Source organism: Taudactylus pleione, unplaced genomic scaffold (genome assembly GCF_031769625.1).
Source record: "Taudactylus pleione unplaced genomic scaffold, aTauple2 ptg000013l, whole genome shotgun sequence".
NCBI classification, from domain to species: Eukaryota; Metazoa; Chordata; class Amphibia; order Anura; family Myobatrachidae; genus Taudactylus; species Taudactylus pleione.
Window position 1 is genome coordinate 3037939 of NW_028284416.1, and position 24896 is coordinate 3062834.

General features: G+C 48.5%; 1 protein-coding gene across 5 annotated transcripts in view; it reads left to right on the plus strand.

Moving 5' to 3' along the window:
- LOC148542322 (myoD family inhibitor-like) overlaps positions 1–24896 on the plus strand; it is a 28572-nt gene that overhangs the window by 1593 nt on the left and 2083 nt on the right. For 2 of the 5 annotated variants that reach the window (XM_088470161.1, XM_088470156.1), the window contains exons 2-6: positions 7588–7738; positions 8814–8964; positions 11357–11478; positions 16641–16790; positions 18659–19016. In XM_088470161.1, the coding sequence (XP_088326287.1) occupies positions 11367–11478; positions 16641–16790; positions 18659–18915 (519 nt within the window). In that variant the 5' untranslated portion in view covers positions 7588–7738; positions 8814–8964; positions 11357–11366 and the 3' untranslated portion in view covers positions 18916–19016. Of the gene's footprint in view, positions 1–10; positions 7739–8813; positions 8965–11356; positions 11479–16640; positions 16791–18658; positions 19017–24896 lie in introns of those variants that run through there. The other 3 variants (XM_088470168.1, XM_088470178.1, XM_088470174.1) reach the window with 3 other exon arrangements.

Here is a 24896-nt window from a genome sequence, read left to right on the forward strand (position 1 = left end):
TAAGCTATCATGGACGTGCGGAAAAACGTTCACATCTGACTCCAATTATGTACCGCAAACAAGGCAGGGGGCTCTTACACTCTAAAGCTAGCTACACACTATACAATTATTGGGCCGATTTGCCAATACTTGGGTGATTGGCCTGATCTATTGTATAGTGCGTATGAATGATCGTTTTAGCGTTTCGCTAATGAAACGGTTAAAATAGTCCACAAACGCATTCTTTCGATTATCTGATCGATCGGCCAAGAACAAAAATCTCAGCCTCGATTTCCCGATATCGAGCAGTGTGTGTGCATTTTAGATAATCTGCCGATACTCCCTATGTTCTCCTGTCACTGTGTCATCCTCCTTATACGTGGTTATATGCAAAATGAGTGTGGTGTGGTGGGAAATCGCTCGCTTCTAATAAAAAAAATTGCATCATGTGTAGCACAGATATTGGGGTTGGCAATTTGCTGAAAAATCGCCCCGTTTCTCGCCCAGATCAAAAAATCTGACAGTGTGTAGCTAGCTTAAGTCCTAAAACAATCACTGAGTATCCCACCACAGGTGAGTACGTAATGGAATAAGGTGTCTTTGGCGCTTGTAATAAAACAAATGTCCCCAGGGGTCCTCTGTGTTGAACAGCCGCGATGTTGAGCAATATCTGGATTACCACAGTTTCATGGTGGTGTTGTGTGGTGTCTAGCTATTATTTCATCCCCTCTTGATCAGTTGCATTAAGTCATGTGGGTGGGTTTATGGAATTGTTAAAATCATTTACTTTGTTTTCGTCTTTAAAAAGAAAGCCATGTCGATGCACATCGGTGATGGGGAGAGGTGCTGTGATATATTTAAATTTGTTTTAAAGAGTTGTTCATTTACACCCATCGCCCAGGTAGTAGGGGGAAGAGCTGTATTACTGTCAGCACAGGGCTAGTTTTCCTGGTGATGGGGAGGGTGAGCCCACTCTTCCAAGCTATAATGCCACCCAAGCCTGGCCAGCATAGCCTATTGCTTGTAGCAGCAATTTCACTCTGTTACGCCCCATGAAATTTGTGGTGCATGAACTAGACAGAATACATACGAATTATCGGCGGTCCCCTGGCCCGCATTTGGAATCCCAACACCAGGAGGCCAGCAGAGGAGGAAATCCCTATCGTCTAAGGTAAGTATACACTAACCTAATTGTAACCCTCCTTTAGGGTGCCTAACCCTAACCTTCCCCCCCCAAGTGCCTAACCCTAATCCCCCCTCTAAGTGCATAAACCTAACCCCCCCCCCTTCGCCGCCTAAATCTAAGTCCCCCGGGGAGGTGCCTAACCCTAAGTCCCCCCCCCGGGGGTGCCTAACCCTCCCTCCCCCTAGCCTAACCTCCTGGGGGGGTGCCTCACCCTAAGTCCCCCCCGGGAGCCCTAAACCTAATCTTCCCACCCCCGTGGCTGTCAGCAGCGGCGCCCGGCATCACTTTGATCGGTATGCCGGGCGCCTGTCTCCCGGCGTCGGTAAAATGACAGGCGTCTACATCTAGACGCCGGTCATTTCACCCTCGCTGGGATATGACAGTCGGGAAGCCGGCTGTCGGTATAATGTCAGTCGGCTTCCCGATTGCATCCAAACTAGACTACGAGCGCTAGAGCTAGTCTACTTTCAGGGATGGGGGAGTTAATCAGGCTCTGCTTCTGCCTATTTCACTGGTTGAGACCTTAGGACCAGGCATGCTAGGCTGATGTTCCTCTGCCATGTCAGGCAGGGTGGTTTTCTCTGGCTGTCACCACAACGAAAAGACAGGATCGTGGTTAAATACAGAACCAAGATTTATTTAAGGATCATTACCATCAACATTCTGGAGGTCAGACACCACCTCTTCAGGGATAGCCTGAAAACCTGATGATACATCTAGGTTTATGTTTGTGTGTGATTTCCTGATCAGAGTGGTGGTGACTTTTCACTTCAGCATAAACACCTACGTACATTTTTTTTTTATTAAAAAAGTTTCGCACGGTTTATCAGGCTTCTCATTAATTACCACAGGTCAGGTCTAATACTGCTTTGTGCCACAGGGTTTGGGATAAGCACTTGCTTTGCAATGTCGTCTCTAAGGGCCTGATTCGCTTGCAAGCGGGTCGATGTACGGGCAGTGCGCACGCGAGCCCCTTAGCGAGTGAGAAATTCACTCGCTCTGGGGCTCGCTACGTACGGGGCGGCTGTCGATTTCGATCGACAGCTCGCCCCTTTTTGTTGGCGGGTTGGGGGGAGTGGCTTGCCAAACGAAGGCGTTCCTGAAGGAACGCCTGCCGTTTGTGGGCGGCCCTACTGACATCACAAGCTTTCTGTTAGAGCCGAAAGCTCACTGGGGCTTGCGGCAGCCGAGACCCCGCCACAAAGGTCTCGTCGCAAGCCTGATGGTCGCGACCATCACCTGGCCGCTCACAAAAGCTTAGCGAGCGGCCAGAAGGCCGGACAAAAAAAAAAAACGCCCTTCAGACCTGCGAGCTGCCTCCGGCAGCAAGCGGGTCTGAAACAGGGCCGCCTAAGTGTATTGCCACCAGGGTTGCTGAAAAGGGAGGGGCAAGTACCAGGGGTGCAGAGTATCCCCCCCCCATATGGTGCAGCCAAGACCTCAGTAATGTGAAACAGCAATGCCAACCACTGTGCCACCATGTAGCTTAAACTGGATATCAGAATGTAGAGTTCACATTTCGATTTTTCTGTATCCCATTTGTAATGATGGCCAGACAGACTATGGAACAGAGGGCTCGATTCAGACCCGCTCGCTAGATGCGTTCACACGCAGCCAAATTCTGCGATCGCACGGCAAAGCATTAGTAGGCCTAACATGTCTTGGCGTGCGATCGCGGTGTGTATTTAGACGCCCACCTGCCTGTCTTAAGACGCCCTCTTTCCCACATCATCTCCAGGAAGTGTATGCAACCATCGGTAACATCGAGTACCATCGGCAGCGATCGCAGCACTTGTGGCTGACCATTCCCTACCGCAAGCACTGCGAGCGCTTCACTGTGTAATTCAACCATGTGACATGTACTATGACGCTGCGTCTTAATAATGCACGCCTCTGAAACGGTATTAAGACGCTCAGACACGCCTGCATTCGCACCACCACTCCCCCGTTTTCATCGACCATCCCGTCACCACCCATAAATGGCTCGTCCTGTCACTCATTCTAGCGAGCTGTCTATGCGCAGCAAGCGACAGCTTCCCGATCGCATGGACTAGTTCGCGCACTGCGACGCATACACAGATTGCAAACATCGGCTGGTTGCGTGCGGGTCTGAATCGGGACCAGATTGCGGCTTGTACTCCTACACCAACCTCCCCGCTTCAGCCCCCCCCCCAAAAAAAATCCCTGCCACAATTTACACAGTATATTTTAGTTTTGTATTCCAGAAACCGCAGCGCCCTTAGAAAAATGGTCCCTGGAGAGAGGGAGAACATTAATATATTCTGTCCACTTAAAAAATACACACAGATCCCTTCCTGGACAGCACAGAGCCTTCAGTGCTGAGCAAACATGAGTAAAATAGTTCAGTACACTGCTAAGGTTACTTTGTAAAAGATAGCCGTACATAATTGTTCCCACGTACCATCCTCCAGGGATCGTCCGCAAATGTTAATTGTGCGAAGCAATAACATTAATAATTAAGTTATAACGAGCAGAAATACTGCAAGCACTCAGCAGTACACATCTCTCCCACTTTTACAGAGCAGTAATCAATGCACAAAGTTCTCATTGCACCATAGGGTCCTCTGCACTCATCCACAGAATCCGTCAGGGGCCGATCCAAGTATCTCACCTACAGCAGGGTGGAACAGAGGGGCTCATTCAGCATTGCATGTATGTGCCTGTGCAATGCTGAACGCAGATTCCCGATTATGCGAATGTGCAGAACGGATCCTGCGCGATGGCACCAGCCCCTTCTATGCCTCTGCCTGATTCCATGAGATCGCATTGTGGGCCTGATTCAGACCCGCTCGCGAGCGCTATGCGCTCGCAAACGGGTCGATGGTGACCCAGTGCGCATGCGCACGACGGAGCCGGCTCCGTCGTGCGCATGCGCGAGACCCGGATAGCGACGGGCAAACCGTCGCTCCGGGTCTCGCTACAAAGGGGGCGTGCTGTCGATGTTGAGTGACAGCACTCCCCCTTTGGTGGGTGGGCCAGGGGAGTGGCTGCCCAAATGGAGGCGTTCCCATGTGAATGCCTCCGTTTGGGGCCGGCCCCACTGACATCACGAATGATGTCAGTGGCAGAGATTTCGGCTCTGTTAGAGCCGAAATCTCTGTGGGGCTTGCGGCAACGAGACCCTACCACAAGGCCGCTGGTCACCCACAGCTATGCGAGCGGCCAGGAGGCCGCTCACACAAAATAAAATATCCCACTTTGATAAAGACCTACTAGGTCGAAACGCGTCGGTGTGTGCTGCTTTGGGACTTATTTTTAGCTTATTAGGGGGGCACTTTGAGTTCCAGTACAGGCAGTTTGATTGAATAATTTTTTCACGTATCCGGAGATGTGAATTTGTATATTTATCATCAGTGTATCTGCCTATGCCAGGACCCACTAGCCCGCCGCTTTGATTTATTAAAAGTTATTTCATTTTTTAATTATTGATCTGGGTGGTACCTATTTTCCGTTGTGGAACTGAATACATGCCGGTTTACATCAAAGATACCCGGATAGGAGTGCATCAACTCTGCTATACGTGAGTATGGTACGCATGAAGTCTAAAGTTTAAAGATACCTTGATAAACCTCAACATTACCAATACAGAGTGAGTGGGGTACGCCCCCTGTTTATCATTTGGCACCGTTGTGGGGATATTTTAAGAAGATTGTGTGCATATATGAGAATAAGAGTACCATTCTGAATAGAACAATTCTTATCATGAACTTACAGCAGGGGATATATAAATGAACTGTTCATCATCCTCCTACCATACAGATATACCCATTATATCTTGTCTTTGAGTGTTTGGTGACACTCAGGGACCTGTTGAAGGGTGCAGCAGTGGAGTTGTCTGGCTTTGTTAGATTTGGATTTAAATTATACGTATTTTAGTTATGTTAAAGATGTGTGTGTAGTGACTGGAGGGGACAGGCTGTGTGTGTGTGTGTAGTGACTGGAGGGGACAGGCTGTGTGTGTGTGTAGTGACTGGAGAGGACAGGCTGTGTGTGTGTGTAGTGACTGGAGAGGACAGGCTGTGTGTGTGTGTAGTGACTGGAGGGGACAGGCTGTGTGTGTGTGTGTAGTGACTGGAGGGGACAGGCTGTGTGTGTGTGTAGTGACTGGAGGGGACAGGCTGTGTGTGTGTGTAGTGACTGGAGAGGACAGGCTGTGTGTGTGTAGTGACTGGAGAGGACAGGCTGTGTGTGTGTAGTGACTGGAGGGGACAGGCTGTGTGTGTGTGTAGTGACTGGAGAGGACAGGCTGTGTGTGTGTGTAGTGACTGGAGGGGACAGGCTGTGTGTGTGTAGTGACTGGAGAGGACAGGCTGTGTGTGTGTGTAGTAACTGGAGAGGACAGGCTGTGTGTGTGTGTGTGTAGTGACTGGAGGGGACAGGCTGTGTGTGTGTAGTGACTGCAGAGGACAGGCTGTGTGTGTGTAGTGACTGGAGAGGACAGGCTGTGTGTGTGTGTAGTGACTGGAGGGGACAGGCTGTGTGTGTGTGTAGTGACTGGAGGGGACAGGCTGTGTGTGTGTGTGTAGTGACTGGAGGGGACAGGCTGTGTGTGTAGTGACTGGAGGGGACAGGCTGTGTGTGTGTGTGTAGTGACTGGAAGGGACAGACTGTGTGTGTGTAGTGACTGGAGAGGACAGGCTGTATGTGTAGTGACTGGAGGGGACAGGCTCTGTGTGTAGTGACTGGAGAGGACAGGCTGTGTGTGTGTAGTGACTGGAGAGGACAGGCTCTGTGTGTAGTGACTGGAGGGGACAGGCTGTGTTTGTGTGTAGTGACTGGAAGGGACAGACTGTGTGTGTGTGTGTAGTGACTGGAGAGGACAGGCTGTATGTGTAGTGACTGGAGGGGACAGGCTCTGTGTGTAGTGACTGGAGAGGACAGGCTGTGTGTGTAGTGACTGGAGGGGACAGGCTGTGTGTGTGCGTGTAGTGACTGGAGAGAACAGGCTGTGTGTGTGTAGTGACTGGAGGGGACAGGCTGTGTGTGTGTATAGTGACTGGAGGGGACAGGCTGTGTGTGTAGTGACTGGAGGGGACAGGCTCTGTGTGTAGTGACTGGAGGGGACAGGCTGTGTGTGTAGTGACTGGAGAGGACAGGCTGTGTGTGTGTGTAGTGACTGGAGAGGACAGGCTGTGTGTGTAGTGACTGGAGGGGACAGGCTGTGTGTGTGTAGTAACTGGAGGGGACAGGCTGTGTGTGTGTAGTGACTGGAGAGGACAGGCTGCGTGTGTGTGTGTGTAGTGAATGGAGAGGACAGGCTGCATGTGTGTGTAGTGACTGGAGAGGACAGACTGTGTGTGTGTAGTGACTGGAGAGGACAGGCTGTGTGTGTGTGTAGTGACTGGAGGGGACAGGCTGTGTGTGTGTAGTGACTGGAGAGGACAGGCTGTGTGTGTGTGTAGTGACTGGAGAGGACAGGCTGTGTGTGTGTAGTGACTGGAGAGGACAGGCTGTGTGTGTGTAGTGGCTGGAGAGGACAGGCTGTGTGTGTAGTGACTGGAGGGGACAGGCTGTGTATGTAGTGAATGGAGAGGACAGGCTGTGTGTGTGTAGTGGCTGGAGAGGACAGGCTGTGTGTGTAGTGACTGGAGGGGACAGGCTGTGTGTGTAGTGAATGGAGGGGACAGGCTGTGTGTGTGTATAGTGACTGGAGAGGACAGGCTGTGTGTGTACTGTAGTGAATGGAGAGGACAGGCTGTGTGTGTAGTGACTGGAGGGGACAGGCTGTGTGTGTAGTGAATGGAGGGGACAGGCTGTGTGTGTAGTGACTGGAGAGGACAGGCTGTGTGTGTATAGTGACTGGAGAGGACAGGCTGTGTGTGTGTGTAGTGACTGGAGGGGACAGGCTGTGTGTGTGTAGTGACTGGAGAGGACAGGCTGTGTGTGTGTAGTGACTGGAGAGGATAGGCTGTGTGTGTGTGTGTGTGTGTGTAGTTACTGGAGGGGACAGGCTGTGTGTGTAGTGACTGGAGGGGACAGGCTGTGTGTGTGTGTAGTGACTGGAGAGGACAGGCTGTGTGTGTGTGTAGTGACTGGAGAGGCCAGGCTGTGTGTGTGTGTAGTGACTGGAGAGGCCAGGCTGTGTGTGTGTGTAGTGAATGGAGAGGACAGGCTGTGTGTGTGTGTAGTGACTGGAGAGGACAGGCTGTGTGTGTGTAGTGACTGGAGAGGCCAGGCTGTGTGTGTGTGTGTAGTGAATGGAGAGGACAGGCTGTGTGTGTGTAGTGACGGTGGGAGGCACAGGCTGTGTGTAGTGACTGGATGGGACAGGGTGTGTATGTAGTGACAGGAGGGGACAGGGTGTGTGTCCCTGTGTTTCCTGTTGTTATGTATCATATTTTTTCTTTCCCAGTATCTCTAGTCCTCTCATCTCTCTGTACATCTCTCCCTCCCTCCCTAAGCTCAGGATACAGTGACGCCAGCAAAAGCTCTTTAACACCATCCACAATTTAATGATGTGAGTGAATGAGATAGGAGGGTGTGAATACCAACAACAAGCTCAACGAGACAGATGTGCGAACAGCAGTAGATCCATTCACACCGCATAGAAAGGTAAGTAAACAAACTTTGGGGACTACACCAGTGAGGGTGTGTAGTGACTGGAGAGGACAGGCTGTGTGTGTAGTGACTGGAGGGGACAGGCTGTGTGTGTAGTGACTGGAGAGGACAGGCTGTGTGTGTAGTGACTGGAGAGGACAGGCTGTGTGTGTAGTGACTGGAGAGGACAGGCTGTGTGTGTGTGTAGTGACTGGAGAGGACAGGCTGTGTGTGTGTGTAGTGACTGGAGAGGACAGGCTGTGTGTGTAGTGACTGGAGAGGACAGGCTGTATATAGTGACTGGAGGGGACAGGCTGTGTATAGTGACTGGAGGGGACAGGCTGTGTATGTAGTGACAGGAGAGAACAGGCTGTATATAGTGACTGGAGGGGACAGGCTGTATATAGTGACTGGAGGGGACATGCTGTATATAGTGACAGGAGAGGACAGGCTGTATATAGTGACTGGAGAGGACAGGCTGTATATAGTGACTGGAGAGGACAGGCTCTATATAGTGACTGGAGAGGACAGGCTGTATATAGTGACAGGAGAGGACAGGCTGTATATAGTGACTGGAGGGGACAGGCTGTATATAGTGACTGGAGAGGACAGGCTGTATATAGTGACTGGAGAGGACAGGCTGTATATAGTGACTGGAGAGGACTGTGTGTGTGTGTGTAGTGACTGGAGAGGCCAGGCTGTGTGTGTGTGTGTGTAGTGACTGGAGAGGACAGGCTGTGTGTGTGTGTAGTGACTGGAGAGGACAGGCTGTGTGTGTGTGTAGTGACTGGAGAGGACAGGCTGTGTGTGTGTAGTGACTGGAGAGGACAGGCTGTGTGTGTATGTGTAGTGACTGGAGAGGCCAGGCTGTGTGTGTGTGTGTGTAGTGAATGGAGAGGACAGGCTGTGTGTGTGTAGTGACGGTGGGGGGCACAGGCTGTGTGTAGTGACTGGATGGGACAGGGTGTGTATGTAGTGACAGTAGGGGACAGGGTGTGTGTCCCTGTGTTTCCTGTTGTTATGTATCATATTTTTTCTTTCCCAGTATCTCTAGTCCTCTCATCTCTCTGTACATCTCTCCCTCCCTAAGCTCAGGATACAGTGACGCCAGCAAAAGCTCTTTAACACCATCCACAATTTAATGATGTGAGTGAATGAGATAGGAGGGTGTGAATACCAACAACAAGCTCAACGAGACAGATGTGCGAACAGCAGTAGATCCATTCACACCGCATAGAAAGGTAAGTAAACAAACTTTGGGGACTACACCAGTGAGGGTGTGTAGTGACTGGAGAGGACAGGCTGTGTGTGTGTAGTGACTGGAGAGGACAGGCTGTGTGTGTAGTGACTGGAGGGGACAGGCTGTGTGTGTAGTGACTGGAGAGGACAGGCTGTGTGTGTGTGTAGTGACTGGAGGGGACAGGCTGTGTGTGTGTGTAGTGACTGGAGAGGACAGGCTGTGTGTGTGTGTAGTGACTGGAGAGGACAGGCTGTGTGTGTGTGTAGTGACTGGAGAGGACAGGCTGTGTATGTAGTGACAGGAGAGAACAGGCTGTATATAGTGACTGGAGGGGACAGGCTGTATATAGTGACTGGAGAGGACAGGCTGTATATAGTGACTGGAGGGGACATGCTGTATATAGTGACAGGAGAGGACAGGCTGTATATAGTGACTGGAGAGGACAGGCTCTATATAGTGACTGGAGAGGACAGGCTGTATATAGTGACTGGAGGGGACAGGCTGTATATAGTGACTGGAGAGGACAGGCTGTATATAGTGACTGGAGAGGACAGGCTGTATATAGTGACTGGAGAGGACAGGCTGTGTGTGTGTAGTGACTGGAGAGGACAGGCTGTATATAGTGACTGGAGAGGACAGGCTCTATATAGTGACTGGAGAGGACAGGCTGTATATAGTGACTGGAGGGGACAGGCTGTATATAGTGACTGGAGAGGACAGGCTGTATATAGTGACTGGAGAGGACAGGCTGTATATAGTGACTGGAGAGGACAGGCTGTGTGTGTGTAGTGACTGGAGAGGACAGGCTGTATGTGTAGTGACTGGAGAGGACAGGCTGTGTGTGTAGTGACTGGAGAGGACAGGCTGTATATAGTGACAGGAGAGGACAGGCTGTGTGTGTAGTGACTGGAGAGGACAGGCTGTATATAGTGACTGGAGAGGACAGGCTGTATATAGTGACTGGAGAGGACAGGCTGTATATAGTGACTGGAGGGGACAGGCTGTATATAGTGACAGGAGAGAACAGGCTGTATATAGTGACTGGAGAGGACAGGCTGTATATAGTGACAGGAGAGGACAGGCTGTATATAGTGACTGGAGGGGACAGGCTGTATATAGTGACTGGAGGGGACATGCTGTATATAGTGACTGGAGGGGACATGCTGTATATAGTGACAGGAGAGGACAGGCTGTATATAGTGACTGGAGAGGACAGGCTCTATATAGTGACTGGAGAGGACAGGCTGTATATAGTGACAGGAGGGGACAGGCTGTATATAGTGACTGGAGGGGACAGGCTGTATATAATGACTGGAGAGGACAGGCTGTATATAGTGACTGGAAAGGACAGGCTGTATATAGTGACTGGAGAGGACAGGCTGTATGTGTAGTGACTGGAGAGGACAGGCTGTGTGTGTAGTGACTGGAGAGGACAGGCTGTATATAGTGACTGGAGGGGACAGGCTGTATATAGTGACTGGAGAGGACAGGCTGTATATAGTGACTGGAGAGGACAGGCTGTATATAGTGACTGGAGGGGACAGGCTGTATATAGTGACAGGAGAGGACAGGCTGTATATAGTGACAGGAGAGGACAGGCTGTATATAGTGACTGGAGAGGACAGGCTGTATATAGTGACTGGAGGGGACAGGCTGTATATAGTGACTGGAGAGGACAGGCTGTATATAGTGACTGGAGAGGACAGGCTCTATATAGTGACTGGAGAGGACAGGCTGTATATAGTGACAGGAGATGACAGGCTGTATATAGTGACTGGAGGGGACATGCTGTATATAGTGACTGGAGGGGACATGCTGTATATAGTGACAGGAGAGGACAGGCTGTATATAGTGACTGGAGAGGACAGGCTCTATATAGTGACTGGAGGGGACAGGCTGTATATAGTGACTGGAGGGGACAGGCTGTATATAGTGACAGGAGAGGACAGGCTGTATATAGTGACTGGAGGGGACATGCTGTATATAGTGACAGGAGAGGACAGGCTGTATATAGTGACTGGAGAGGACAGGCTCTATATAGTGACTGGAGAGGACAGGCTGTATATAGTGACAGGAGAGGACAGGCTGTATATAGTGACAGGAGAGGACAGGCTGTATATAGTGACTGGAGGGGACATGCTGTATATAGTGACAGGAGAGGACAGGCTGTGTGTATGTAGTGACTGGAGAGGACAGGCTGTATATAGTGACTGGAGAGGACAGGCTGTATATAGTGACTGCAGGGCACAGGCTGATGATAAAAAAAAAAGCAGATTTGTTGCGTCTGTTTTTGGGGTGTGTTACAGCCTCAGTTCCCATGGCCATTTTACTCTCCATTGTACACTTGGCGAGTGGCGCTTTGAACGCATGCAACGTTTTGTCTATTCCCCCAGGTGCCACAAGATGAGTGACGGTGCGTCCGGCAGCCCTGAGGCATCAGTGAGGACCTCTGAGTGTCTTCCAGCCACAAAAAAATCAGCAAAAGTCAGATTTGGCGAAATCGAGGTGGAACACGGTACGGTATGGTGACGGGCAGTTATCAGAGTCTTATTATAGTACTTTGTGTTGTATAACCTCCCCCCCCCTCTGGTGGTCCAGCAAACTCGCAGAGAAATAGGATTTATGATAGGTGCTCCCAGAGAAAGTGGGTGAAGTAATAGGGCGTACTTACCGACTGTGCTGGGCAGCATTCCGGGATCTGCTGGAGAGGACCTGCTTCTTTCATCTTCGGGGGCGGGGCCAGGCAATAGTCAGCATTAGGCCCCGCCCCTTTACATGAAACACTCGAGATCCGCGGGTCCGCGAGGAGAAGACGGGGTTAAATGGTGCAATTTGCACCATTTAGCCACACCCGCCCCATACGGACCCGCAAATGTCTCGGAAAATCTCCCCACCCTGCCCACTTCACTAGGGCGGCATGCGGGAGGCATCACCACTCCCACAGATGGATAGGAGTCTTAGGGGTATATTTACTAAAGTGCGGGTTTATAGAAGTGGAGATGTTGCCCATAGCAACCAATCAGATTCTAGCTATTATCTTCTAGAAAGTGCTAGATAAATAAGTAGAATCTGAACGGTTGCTATGGGCAACATCTCCACTTCTAAAAACCCGCAGCTTAGTAACTATACCCCTAAGAATCAACCCTAAGACACGCTCGGCTACTATAGAAAACGCATTTCAGGGCAATTGTGAAAGCAAGACCTATGCGGAGCCCTGAAGAGGGCGTGTCCCGCTCCGTCTGAGAGGCGTGTCATAAAATGCGCCTACATCCATTTGTAAATGGGCCCCACAGTAGTTTCATGTTCTACCATAGGCGTGACTGTCTGTGCATTAATAATATGCCGCGCTCTGCTATTTCCTGGCATCTTAAATGACCGCGTCTAACTCTCTCCCGGCCACCAGGTTTACTGCAGATGCTCACACATCCCGTGTAATGCACTACACATCCTTATCCACTCCTATAACGATGGATGTGCTGGAGAACGGCCGCCATTTTCTTGTAGCACATCACCAGGGCCAGATTAAGGTTTGTAGGGGACCCAGGGCATCTAACTTGTGGGAGCCCCTACCAATAAAACTGTCCATGTGATATGCTGATGATGTTATTAAAAAGTTTAATGTATAAGGGGCCTATTCATCATTACTAAAAAATATATGGAGGTAATTAGGTTTAGAACTGGCACGGAGTTCTACCTAATTACCGGAGGAATTCATCATTCCTCCTCCCTATAACTATCTATTCCGAAAAGCTGTCACTTTTGCGATGACAGCGTTTCGGGAAATAGATCCTTTTCCCAACCTGAATCCTCTTCCGTCTTTGTCTCCCCCGATCCTTCAGCTCTGCACTGCCTGTGCCTGGTATCCCCGGCTGTGTGCCCAGCTCTCCCCCAGTGCCTGCTCCATCCACGATATGTCCCCTTCCCCCTTCCCTCCTTCCCAGACAGGTCTGCCCGGCTGTTATATACAATACTGCCAGGCTGGCAGGTAGCAGCCACGGACCACCGACCCCCCCCGCCCGGCTGTTACTTAATGTGCGGTAAGTGCTTTGGACGCGGCTGACGGGGAGATGCTGGGTCTGCACCGGCCGTGGCTCCATGCTGTAAACTGCACCTGTTACACAGCACGGAGCCGCAGCCGGTGCAGACACAGAATCTCCCCATCAGCCACGGCTCCGTGCTCTGTAACAGGCGCAGTTTAAAGCTGGGGGTGGATACTGCCGGCAGGAGGTGGGCAGAGGGGGCACAATGCTTTCTATGTCCTGCCCGATGCTGCGTGTTGATGCAGATGGAAAGTGTCTCCCCTGTGTGTTCCCCGGTGACACTCGTAAAGTGCTTCTTTATTTAACTGTTTATAGAGAAAGCACTTACAGGTGTCACCGGGGAACACACAGAGGGGAGACACTGGCCGGCGTCAGCAGCAGCCGCAGGGAGAAGACACTGTGCAGCCGGAGGACAGAGCGATGGAGAGTGCCGGATGAAGACCTGTCCAGCTGAAACCAGGTAAGTATATGGCGCTGCTACAGCCTTATGCCATCTAAATGTGGCGGATAGTAACACCATCAAATTCCCAAACTACATAATTTTTGGAATTTGATGAATAGCCTAATTTCCATATCCCCGTACTAATGTACTAATGTATGGGGAGTGTGGAAATTAACGCAGGGGGACTTAGCAAGGAGATATCAGTGATCTATATAAGTGTCTTCATGAATACTTAAACAACGGTAATTAAGGAAAATGTCCTTAAAAACTTTATTTTAGTGTTGATGAATAGGCCCCGAAATACTCCCAGCACCACAAACGCATTAAACACAATGTAGTGACCCAAGTCACATATGTCCCAGTGCTCCCTACAAATTCAGAGTTATATAAAGGAAGGAGCAGGGTCCCCAGCAGCACAGAGTATATCAGGAGGTGAGTGATGTGTTAGTGAAGACAGGGCTGCATGTGACAGGGGCAGTGACATGATGTGAGGAGGGGAATGGGGGCAGCAGGAAGCCACAGACTGAGAGTTATATAGTGGGAGGAGCAGGATCCCCAGCAGCACAGAGTATATCAGGAGATGAGTGATGTGTCAGTGAGGACAGGGCTGCATGTGACAGGGGCAGTGACATGATGTGAGGAGGGGAATGGAGGCAGCAGGAAGCCACAGACTGAGAGTTATATAGTGAAGTTATACCATAACTTGCTTAGAGCATGAACACTGCACTTTTTTGTCCTGATGAGTAATAGTTAATCTTTAGGTCTCCTATATCATTTTCATAAAGTTCAAAAGTGACAGCACGAAATTAGCTTGATCATACTGTTCACCTTAATTTCTACTATTACACAGAGATTTCCGACAAAAGACATGGGTCTGCGAAGGAAACTGGCAGCACGTGCGCAGAAACAGAAGTCTGCACAGACCGAGAGGGAGTAGTGTAATAAAAAAAGCTTTAAACAAGCGCTCAATGGCCACGATTCAATTCAAAGCAATGATGAATAGCCCTGGGAGGGAGCTCCCGGCGCTATTCAATTCAGCATGATGTTTGGACCGACTAAAGAATTTCATCTCCCACCCCCCTGGGGGTGTGCGGAGAAATCTGACAAAAGTGCTGGACGCGCAGCTGTTTGTCAGCTTAGCGCGCCACTAACCGCCTCAGTGCTGGCACTTTAGTCGGAGAATGCTGGTTCTCGCGACTAAACACCCAGGTTAAGTTGTGAGAACCGTCATTTTCCGACTTAACAGCGCGCTGAATTGAATAGCCCCGGGTGCTCCCTCCCGGGGCTGTTCAGCATTGCGCTGAATTTAAATCTTGGCCAATGACATCATTAATTTAAGCCATAAAACAGTCTAAACCGAGCAGCATTTATGTAGAGAAACTATCCAGCATTTGTGGACTGTATGCAAAAGCAGCCAGTATGTATGTATGTATGTATGTATGTATGTATGGTTTGTATACACAGCTAAAGCGAGCAATGTAACCTCCATATTATGGTACTGTGTATTTAATGGGGGGTTGCTGAAATGAAACAAATGTAAACACTATTTATGCACATGGTAGACTGGCACACAAATGAATACATAGGCAGACACGTATGATAGATGTGCGCTGCCGGTCTTATACAGCCATATACATGGAGGCGTAAGTTCATACCAGGAGCCTGGAGACAAGCTAGCTGTTGGTGTGGCCTCCCTTCCCCCTCCGCTCACATTCACTTCCAACTGCATTCACACACACTCCCCCTACACCACATTCATTACCAACACCCCAGCAGCACCCAGACACACTTTGTCCTCTCCCTGCATTCACTGCCAACACCCCAGCAGCACCCAGACACACTCTCACTCCCCTGAATTCACTGCCAACACCCCAGCAGCACCCAGACACCATCTCTCCTCCCCCTGCATTCACTGCCAACACCCCAGCAGCACCCAGACACCATCTCTCCTCCCCCTGCATTCACTGCCAACACCCAAGCAGCACCCAGACACACACTCCCTCCTCTGAATTCACTACTAACACTCCAGCAGCACCCAGACACACACCCTTCCCCTCTGCTTTCCCTAACACCCCAGCAACACACAGACATACTTTCTCTTCTCCCTGCATTCACTGCCAACACCCCAGCAGCACCCAGACACACTCTCTCCCTTGCATTCACTGCCAACACCCCAGCAGCACCCAGACACACTTTGTCCTCTCCCTGCATTCACTGCCAACACCCCAGCAGCACCCAGGCACACACTCTCCTCCCCCTGAATTCACTGCCAACACCCAAGCAGCACCCAGACACACACTCCCTCCTCTGATTTCACTACTAACACTCCAGCAGCACCCAGACACACACCCTTCCACTCTGCATTCCCTAACACCCCAGCAGCACACAGACATACTTTCTCTTCCCCCTACATTCACTGCCAACACCCCAGCAGCACCCAGACTCACACTCTCTCCCCTGCATTCACTGCCAACACCCCAGCAGCACCCAGGCACACACTCTCCTCCCCCTGAATTTACTGCCAACACCCCAGCAGCACCCAGACACCCTCTCTCCTCCCCCTGCATTCACTGACAACACCCAAGCAGCACCCAGACACACACTCCCACCTCTGCATTCACTGCCAACACCCCAGCAGCACCCAGACACACACTGTCCTCCTAAATTCACTACTAACACTCCAGCAGCAATCAGACACACACCCACCCTCCCCCCTCCCTGCACCCACCACTAATACCCCAGCAGCACCCAAACACACTCCTACCCCAATTAACTACCAACACCTCAGCACCCAAACATTGCCTGTTGCAGATCAGGGTCTGTCCTTGCTCTTTGTTGCTCCCACAGCAACAGCAGAGGAAGCAGGTCCGGCTTGTGCGAGGGGGAAGAACCAACAAAGAAGCATGGAGCCATGCACTCCAATCTCTGCCCTGCTCCTTTTATGTACATTGCTGCGGTTTCCTTGCTGGAGAGCCGTCCCTGGAGACTGGCATACAGGGTGGGGGCCGCAGCACATGCTCCCTGCTTATTCCTGCTCTGGGGTGCTTAGAGCAGAACCTGGATCAGCAGTGGAGGTCAGTGTGCCCCCTTCAGGGCTGGCACCAGGAGGCGAAGGCCTGCCATTGTCTTCTGTATTTCCGCCCCTGCGTATGCAGTATGTCAGCGTATGGTAGTAATATGTATGATATTCCCCAGGAGATGTCCCGACAGTGACGCAGCCTCCTCTGCAGCCACGTCCAGAGACCGCCCGCAGGGAATCAAAATCATCTCGGAGACCCTCCCGGAGGAGCAGCAGGAAGGGGCCCAAACTCTCCGCCAGCCACATAGAGGAAGCAGCAGGAGATGGTGAGCGGAGACATATGGCAGGGGGCAAAGAGCAAAGAGGATAACTACATGAAAATAAATACCAGATAGACAGACAGACAGACAGACAGACAGACAGACTGGGGTTTATGTCAGAGGGTGCGAGTTTTGGCAATCTCGGCTGTCGATTTAAAGCGGCGGTGATTCAGATGACAAAACCAAGTTATTTGTCGCCTATAAATATAGAGATTGATAGATAGATATGAGATAGATAGATATGAGATAGATAAATAGATAGATATGAGATAGATAGATATGAGATAGATAGATATTAGATAGATAGATAGATATAAGATAGATAGATAGATATAAGATAGATAGATATGAGATAGATAGATATGAGATAGATAGATATGAGATAGATAGATATAAGATAGATAGATAGATATGAGATAGATAGATATGAGATAGATAGATATGAGATAGATAGATAGATATTAGATAGATAGATATGAGATAGATAGATATTAGATAGATAGATATAAGATAGATAGATAGATATGAGATAGATAGATAGATAGATAGATAGATATGAGATAGATAGATATAAGATAGATATAAGATAGATAGATAGATATGAGATAGATATTAGATAGATAGATATGAGATAGATAATCGTAACGTTGGCGTACGCTTTCGCAATGGCGATCCACGCTGAATCAGGCCCCAAGAGAGGTAGCTGTCTGATACATGTTAGTTAGAGAGGGGCCTATAGATGAAAGGTATCTAAGACTGAACAACCCTTTTAGCCGGTAATAGTTTAGTAGCTGCGTAAAGGAGCTTCCTGTACATCCTAATGAAGTCAGGATCAGCTTCTCAGCTTAATGCATGTAGAAATTACTATATTTACTGTATAGGAAGACATTGCAATAACCGGCCTGTGGAACCTGCAGACGCAGCTGTTTCTTTATTATGAGATATGTGCGGGGAAGAAAATAAATGACTGGGTTCTTGGCGCAAGCCGGCGACAACTTATCTTCACTTGCAGGGATAGGCGCGAAGCTCAGGCTGGAATGGTACCGCGTGTAATCAGGCAGCGCTTATCTGCTGGGAGACTGCAGGCTCGCTCACACAATCCAGGGGGCCAATAATGTCATTAATATAGGTGTAGTCCTAAATTGTGGCCATTACTTACTGCCTAATTATGTTACTTTAGCGAAAATTTACTAACACGATAAAATGAGCTAATTCTACTTCAGAAAAAGAAGTATATATTAATTAACAGATTGTAAATTGCGCAGGCTGGTGGCCGATTGGGCCAATCAGCTTTTGGTTTGGCTTACACACATTGGGCCTGAAGCAGTGTTCAATGCACGCTTGTTTGCGGGGGCGTATCTGGCGTGTTTTCACACCGCGCATGCTCCAGGAATTGGCGCACACAGGTATGGGCGATGCAGAGTCGTTCAAGAGCATCCTTATGTGCGACTGAGGAGGCGTAACGTGGCCACGTGAGCCTGTAGCTGAAAATGTCCAAGGGCCTATTGTGAGAAGCGGAGGGGGTGTGGCCAGTGCTGCATGGGTGTGGCTAGTGATGTGTGGGCATGGCCAGTGTCATGTGGGCGTGTACACCACCTGCACTATCAGCCCCAATGTCTCCCTAAATACGTCAATTATTTTGTTAGAAAAACAGAAATACAATTTTAATACTTATGATTTATGGCTGACGGTATGGGCGACTGGCTATCATCATGCTGTCATGATGATGGGCCTATTTGTATGTGGAGGCCTGGGGCTGTAGTCTACTCTGCACCATTGTTAATCTGGCCCTGATCCATCGATGTTAGGAGGCTTAGGTAGGTTTGTGGGGTCCATAAGTGTATTTCACCTTTACTGTATCTCTTTCCCGGCAGTGTCGGATCTCTCAGCCTCTCTGCTCCTCGCATGTCTCTTCTGCCACTTTTCAGACTGTCTCGTTCTCATTCCGGGCACCTGTAGCTCGGGTCTGTTCTCTCTCTGCTCCTTCGTCTGTCTCCCAGACCTCCAGGACCTTTGCTGCTGTCCCGCAGACTGCTGCTCTAACCTGCAATGTGATTTCATGGACCTGTGTCAGAACACGGCTGAGTGTATGGAACTGGGGATGGAAATCTCGGAAATGTGCTATCACTGACTGATCTCGGGTCACTGTGATGGCTGTCTGCTCCCTCAGGCCTAAAATTCCACTTACTGTCAGACGCATGCTGAAAATAAATACATGAATCTTAATTAACACTTGGACTCTTGTGGGAACCTTCTTTTGCACATATGTACTACCGCTGAATTAAAGGGGCCGTAGACATTTAAACAACTCCAGCTATTTGGAGCCCGCTCCTTGCTTGTCTTCTGTCCAGCTCTCAACACTGGCGACACGGGCCAATGACCCAGTGACGGGTTCACCATGTTTTGTAGACAATCAAAATGTCGACAGTCATTATTTGTAGTGCCGACAGGTACATCATGTCTACAGCCGATTTAAGTCTAAACCTAACCTTAACCCTAGTGCTAACCTGAACACAGAAAAAAGAAAATTGCCCCCCAGCACACTGCAGATAAATCAAAAATACTTGAATCCTACATGATAATAGAAATTCAGAGGTATTGGTTTACATACATTTGCAAATATATGAATAAGCGCTGGGCCTACGTCAAGGCTCCTCTATACCAGCGTCCCTAACATTAAGGGGTTCACGTCCGAGAAGTAAGGCACCCCAAAAAATTCCAGACAAGGACCATCCCCAGGGCATCACACGAAAAGGGGAAAAAAGGTGATCGTGAAGAGTAAAGGATAGATGTGTAAAGATAAATCAATAAGTGTTAATGAAATGTAAAAGAATTAAAATGACATAAATAATATACAAACGAATAGAAAAGTGAAAAAATATTCTATGTGAATTAAGTGGTGATGCCATGAGAAAGGTCCAGCCAGAACAACCCCGGGGGCCCCACTCCCAAACGCTCACCCCAAAATAATTATTGCTACATAATAGTAGCACCCACTCTGGGTCATATAATTACAAATTGATGTACTGCATGATAACAGCACATGTATGAGCTGAGAGCTAATTTACCTTGGAGGTACCCCAAAAAACCTCCACATGGCACTATAAGGATCAGCACCTCCTCCTAATGCTGACTCCATTCATGCCTCCAAACTGCAAGCAAAAAATATGGTAGTTGCTCAATCAGCTTAATGATATACTACAGGTGCTTGTAAAGGGCGGGGTTTACACTGAACACAGAAAAAAGAAAATTGCCCCCCAGCACACTGCAGATAAATCAAAAATACTTGAATCCTACATGATAATAGAAATTCAGAGGTATTGGTTTACATACATTTGCAAATATATGAATAAGCGCTGGGCAGACGTCAAGGCTCCTCTATACCAGCGTCCCTATCATTAAGGGGTTCACGTCCAAGAAGCAAGGCACCCCAAAAAAATTCCAGCCAAGAACCATCCCCAGGGCATCACACGAAAAGGGGAAAAAAGGTGATAGTGACGTTGGCCCAGCGCTTTTTCAATACATGCAATATGATTTCTGGCTTTTCTAATACACTGACTATAGATTTCCGCCTTTTTCAACACATTTACTATAGATTTCCGGCTTTTTCAATACATGTAATATGATTTCCGGCTTTTCTAATACATTTTCTATGATTTCCGGCTTTTTCAGTACATGTAATATGATTTCCGGCTTTTCTCATACATTTACTATGGATTTCCGGCTTTTCTAATACATTTACTCTGGATTTCCGGCTTTTTCAATACACTTTACATTGTTTCCGGCTTTTGCAATGCAGTTACTATGTTTCCGGCTTTTACCCACACCCGTGTTAGAGTTCCGCACTGTTTTCTGGTTGGTTAATGTCCCCTTAGTATGACCCGTTGTATAAGTAGCTCCCTGTCTATCTATGGGGTGGTGTAAGTGCACGCTCTCGGACACCTACCTCTGGAGATCCTCATTCTGACAGCCCAGGACTAGCTCTGTCCTCTACATTCCGGTCACAGGGTGTAGTCCCCCGGGCAGGTGACCCTGCACATCCTGGTTTCTTAATGAGCTGTGTGTGTGGAATTGGGACACGGCGGTGGCAGGAGCTATACGGTAAGGATGAAGGACAGGAAGTTGTGCTCAAAAAGCAGACAGTTCAGGTTAGAGGAGATTGAAGGCCTGAGAGATGGACGCTGGAGTGATCGGTGCTGTATCTTCAGCCGCTGCGATCAGAAGTCCTGATAATGCAGTAGCAGCAGCCGTCTATGGACTGGGGAGCTCGGTTACAATATTAACCCAACAAAATGACTGTAGCGCTGTCAGATAACTGTCTCCTCAAGGGTACCAAACTTCTGACATGAACTCTGACCGTGCTTACTGATGGCTGATTGACTTCCAAGTGTTCATATCCGCTGGCATCATCCCTGTACGCTCCTGCGTATAATTCTCTGGCATTAATGAGCTGACCGCTATGCTGGGCCTTAACTCTAATCACAGTAACTGGCGCTAGTGAGGCCTCCAGAGCCTGTTATTCATTAACGATAATAAGAATACCACAGTTACGTTAAAATTGATATTACACTTATTATTACATGTTAGTCTCCATAGACAGATTTGCTCTCTCTTCTGCATGTAACCTGTTAGTCTCTCTCATTGTCTCATTAGACAGATGTGCTCGCTGTCTCCTGGCTGTAACATGTTAGTCTCTCTCATTGTCTCATTAGACAGATGTGCTTGCTGTGTCCTGGCTGTAACATGTTAGTCTCTCTAATTGTCTCATTAGACAGATGTGCTCGCTGTCTCCTGGCTGTAACATGTTAGTCTCTCTCTCATTGTCTCATTAGACAGATGTGCTCGCTGTGTCCTGGCTGTAACATGTTAGTCTCTCTCATTGTCTCATTAGACAGATGTGCTCGCTGTCTCCTGGCTGTAACATGTTAGTCTCTCTCATTGTCTCATTAGACAGATGTGCTCGCTGTCTCCTGGCTGTAACATGTTAGTCTCTCTCTCATTGTCTCATTAGACAGATGTGTTTGCTGTCTCCTGGCTGTAACATGTTAGTCTCTCTCTCATTGTCTCATTAGACAGACGTGCTCGCTGTCTCCTGGCTGTAACATGTTAGTCTCTCTCATTGTCTCATTAGACAGATGTGCTCGCTGTCTCCTGGCTGTAACATGTTAGTCTTTCTCATTGTCTTATTAGACAGATGTGCTCGCTGTCTCCTGGCTGTAACATGTTAGTCTCTCTCATTGTCTCATTAGACAGATGTGCTCGCTGTCTCCTGGCTGTAACATGTTAGTCTCTCTCATTGTCTCATTAGACAGATGTGCTCGCTGTCTTCTGGCTGTAACATGTTAGTCTCTCTCATTGTCTCATTAGACAGATGTGCTCGCTGTCTCCTGGCTGTAACATGTTAGTCTCTCTCATTGTCTCATTAGACAGATGTGCTCGCTGTCTCCTGGCTGTAACATGTTAGTCTCTCTCATTGTCTTATTAGACAGATGTGCTCGCTGTCTCCTGGCTGTAACATGTTAGTCTCTCTCATTGTCTCATTAGACAGATGTGCTCGCTGTCTCCTGGCTGTAACATGTTAGTCTCTCTCATTGTCTCATAATTGACAGATGTGCTCGCTGTCTCCTGGTTGTAACATGTTAGTCTCTCTCATTGTCTCATTAGACAGATGTGTTCGCTGTAACATGTTAGTCTCTCCCATTGTCTCATTAGACAGACGTGCTCACTGTCTCCTGGCTGTAACATGTTAGTCTCTCTCATTGTCTCATTAGACAGATGTGCTCGCTGTCTCCTGGCTGTAACATGTTAGTCTCTCTCATTGTCTCATTAGACAGATGTGTTCGCTGTAACATGTTAGTCTCTCCCATTGTCTCATTAGACAGACGTGCTCGCTGTCTCCTGGCTGTAACATGTTAGTCTCTCTCATTGTCTCATTAGACAGATGTGCTCGCTGTCTCCTGGCTGTAACATGTTAGTCTCTCTCATTGTCTCATTAGACAGACGTCCTTGCTGTCTCCTGGCTGTAACATGTTAGTTTATCTCTTATTTACTCATTACACAGATGTACTCGCTATCTCCTGGCTGTAACATGTTAGTCTCTCTCATTGTCTCATTAGACAGATGTGCTCGCTGTCTCCTGGCTGTAACATGTTAGCCTCTCTCATTGTCTCATTAGACAGATGTGCTCGTTTTCTCCTGGCTGTAACATGTTAGTCTCTCTCATTGTCTCATTAGACAGATGTGCTCGCTGTCTCCTGGCTGTAACATGTTAGTCTCTCTCATTGTCTCATTAGACAGATGTGCTCACTGTCTCCTGGCTGTAGCATGTTAGTCTCTTTCATTGTCTCATTAGACAGATGTGCTCGCTGTCTCCTGGCTGTAACATGTTAGTCTCTCCCACTGTCTCATTAGACAGACGTGCTCGCTGTCTCCTGGCTGTAACATGTTAGTCTCTCTCATTGTCTCATTAGACAGATGTACTCGCTGTCTCCTGGCTGTAACATGTTAGTTTATCTCTTATTTACTTATTAGACAGATGTACTCGCTATCTCCTGGCTGTATCATGTTAGTCTCTCTCATTGTCTCATTAGACAGATGTGCTCGCTGTCTCCTGGCTTTAACATGTTAGTCTCTCCCATTGTCTCATTAGACAGATGTGTTTGCTGTCTCCTGGCTGTAACATGTTAGTCTCTCTCATTGTCTCATTAGACAGATGTGCTTGCTGTCTCCTGGCTGTAACATGTTAGTCTCTCTCATTGTCTCATTAGACAGATGTGTTCGCTGTAACATGTTAGTCTCTCCCATTGTCTCATTAGACAGACGTGCTCGCTGTCTCCTGGCTGTAACATGTTAGTCTCTCTCATTGTCTCATTAGACAGATGTACTCGCTGTCTCCTGGCTGTAACATGTTAGTCTCTCTCATTGTCTCATTAGACAGATGTGCTCGCTGTCTCCTGGCTGTAACATGTTAGTCTCTCTCATTGTCTCATTAGACAGACGTCCTTGCTGTCTCCTGGCTGTAACATGTTAGTTTATCTCTTATTTACTCATTACACAGACGTCCTTGCTGTCTCCTGGCTGTAACATGTTAGTCTCTCTCATTGTCTCATTAGACAGATGTGCTCGCTGTCTCCTGGCTGTAACATGTTAGCCTCTCTCATGGTCTCATTAGACAGATGTGCTCGTTGTCTCCTGGCTGTAACATGTTAGTCTCTCTCATTGTCTCATTAGACAGATGTGCTCGCTGTCTCCTGGCTGTAACATGTTAGTCTCTCTCATTGTCTCATTAGACAGATGTGCTCACTGTCTCCTGGCTGTAACATGTTAGTCTCTTTCATTGTCTCATTAGACAGATGTGCTCGCTGTCTCCTGGCTGTAACATGTTAGTCTCTCCCACTGTCTCATTAGACAGACGTGCTCGCTGTCTCCTGGCTGTAACATGTTAGTCTCTCTCATTGTCTCATTAGACAGATGTACTCGCTGTCTCCTGGCTGTAACATGTTAGTTTATCTCTTATTTACTCATTAGACAGATGTACTCGCTATCTCCTGGCTGTATCATGTTAGTCTCTCTCATTGTCTCATTAGACAGATGTGCTCGCTGTCTCCTGGCTTTAACATGTTAGTCTCTCCCATTGTCTCATTAGACAGATGTGTTTGCTGTCTCCTGGCTGTAACATGTTAGTCTCTCTCATTGTCTCATTAGACAGATGTGCTTGCTGTCTCCTGGCTGTAACATGTTAGTCTCTCTCATTGTCTCATTAGACAGATGTGTTCGCTGTAACATGTTAGTCTCTCCCATTGTCTCATTAGACAGACGTGCTCGCTGTCTCCTGGCTGTAACATGTTAGTCTCTCTCATTGTCTCATTAGACAGATGTACTCGCTGTCTCCTGGCTGTAACATGTTAGTCTCTCTCATTGTCTCATTAGACAGATGTGCTCGCTGTCTCCTGGCTGTAACATGTTAGTCTCTCTCATTGTCTCATTAGACAGACGTCCTTGCTGTCTCCTGGCTGTAACATGTTAGTTTATCTCTTATTTACTCATTAGACAGATGTACTCGCTGTCTCCTGGCTGTAACATGTTAGTCTCTCTCATTGTCTCATTAGACAG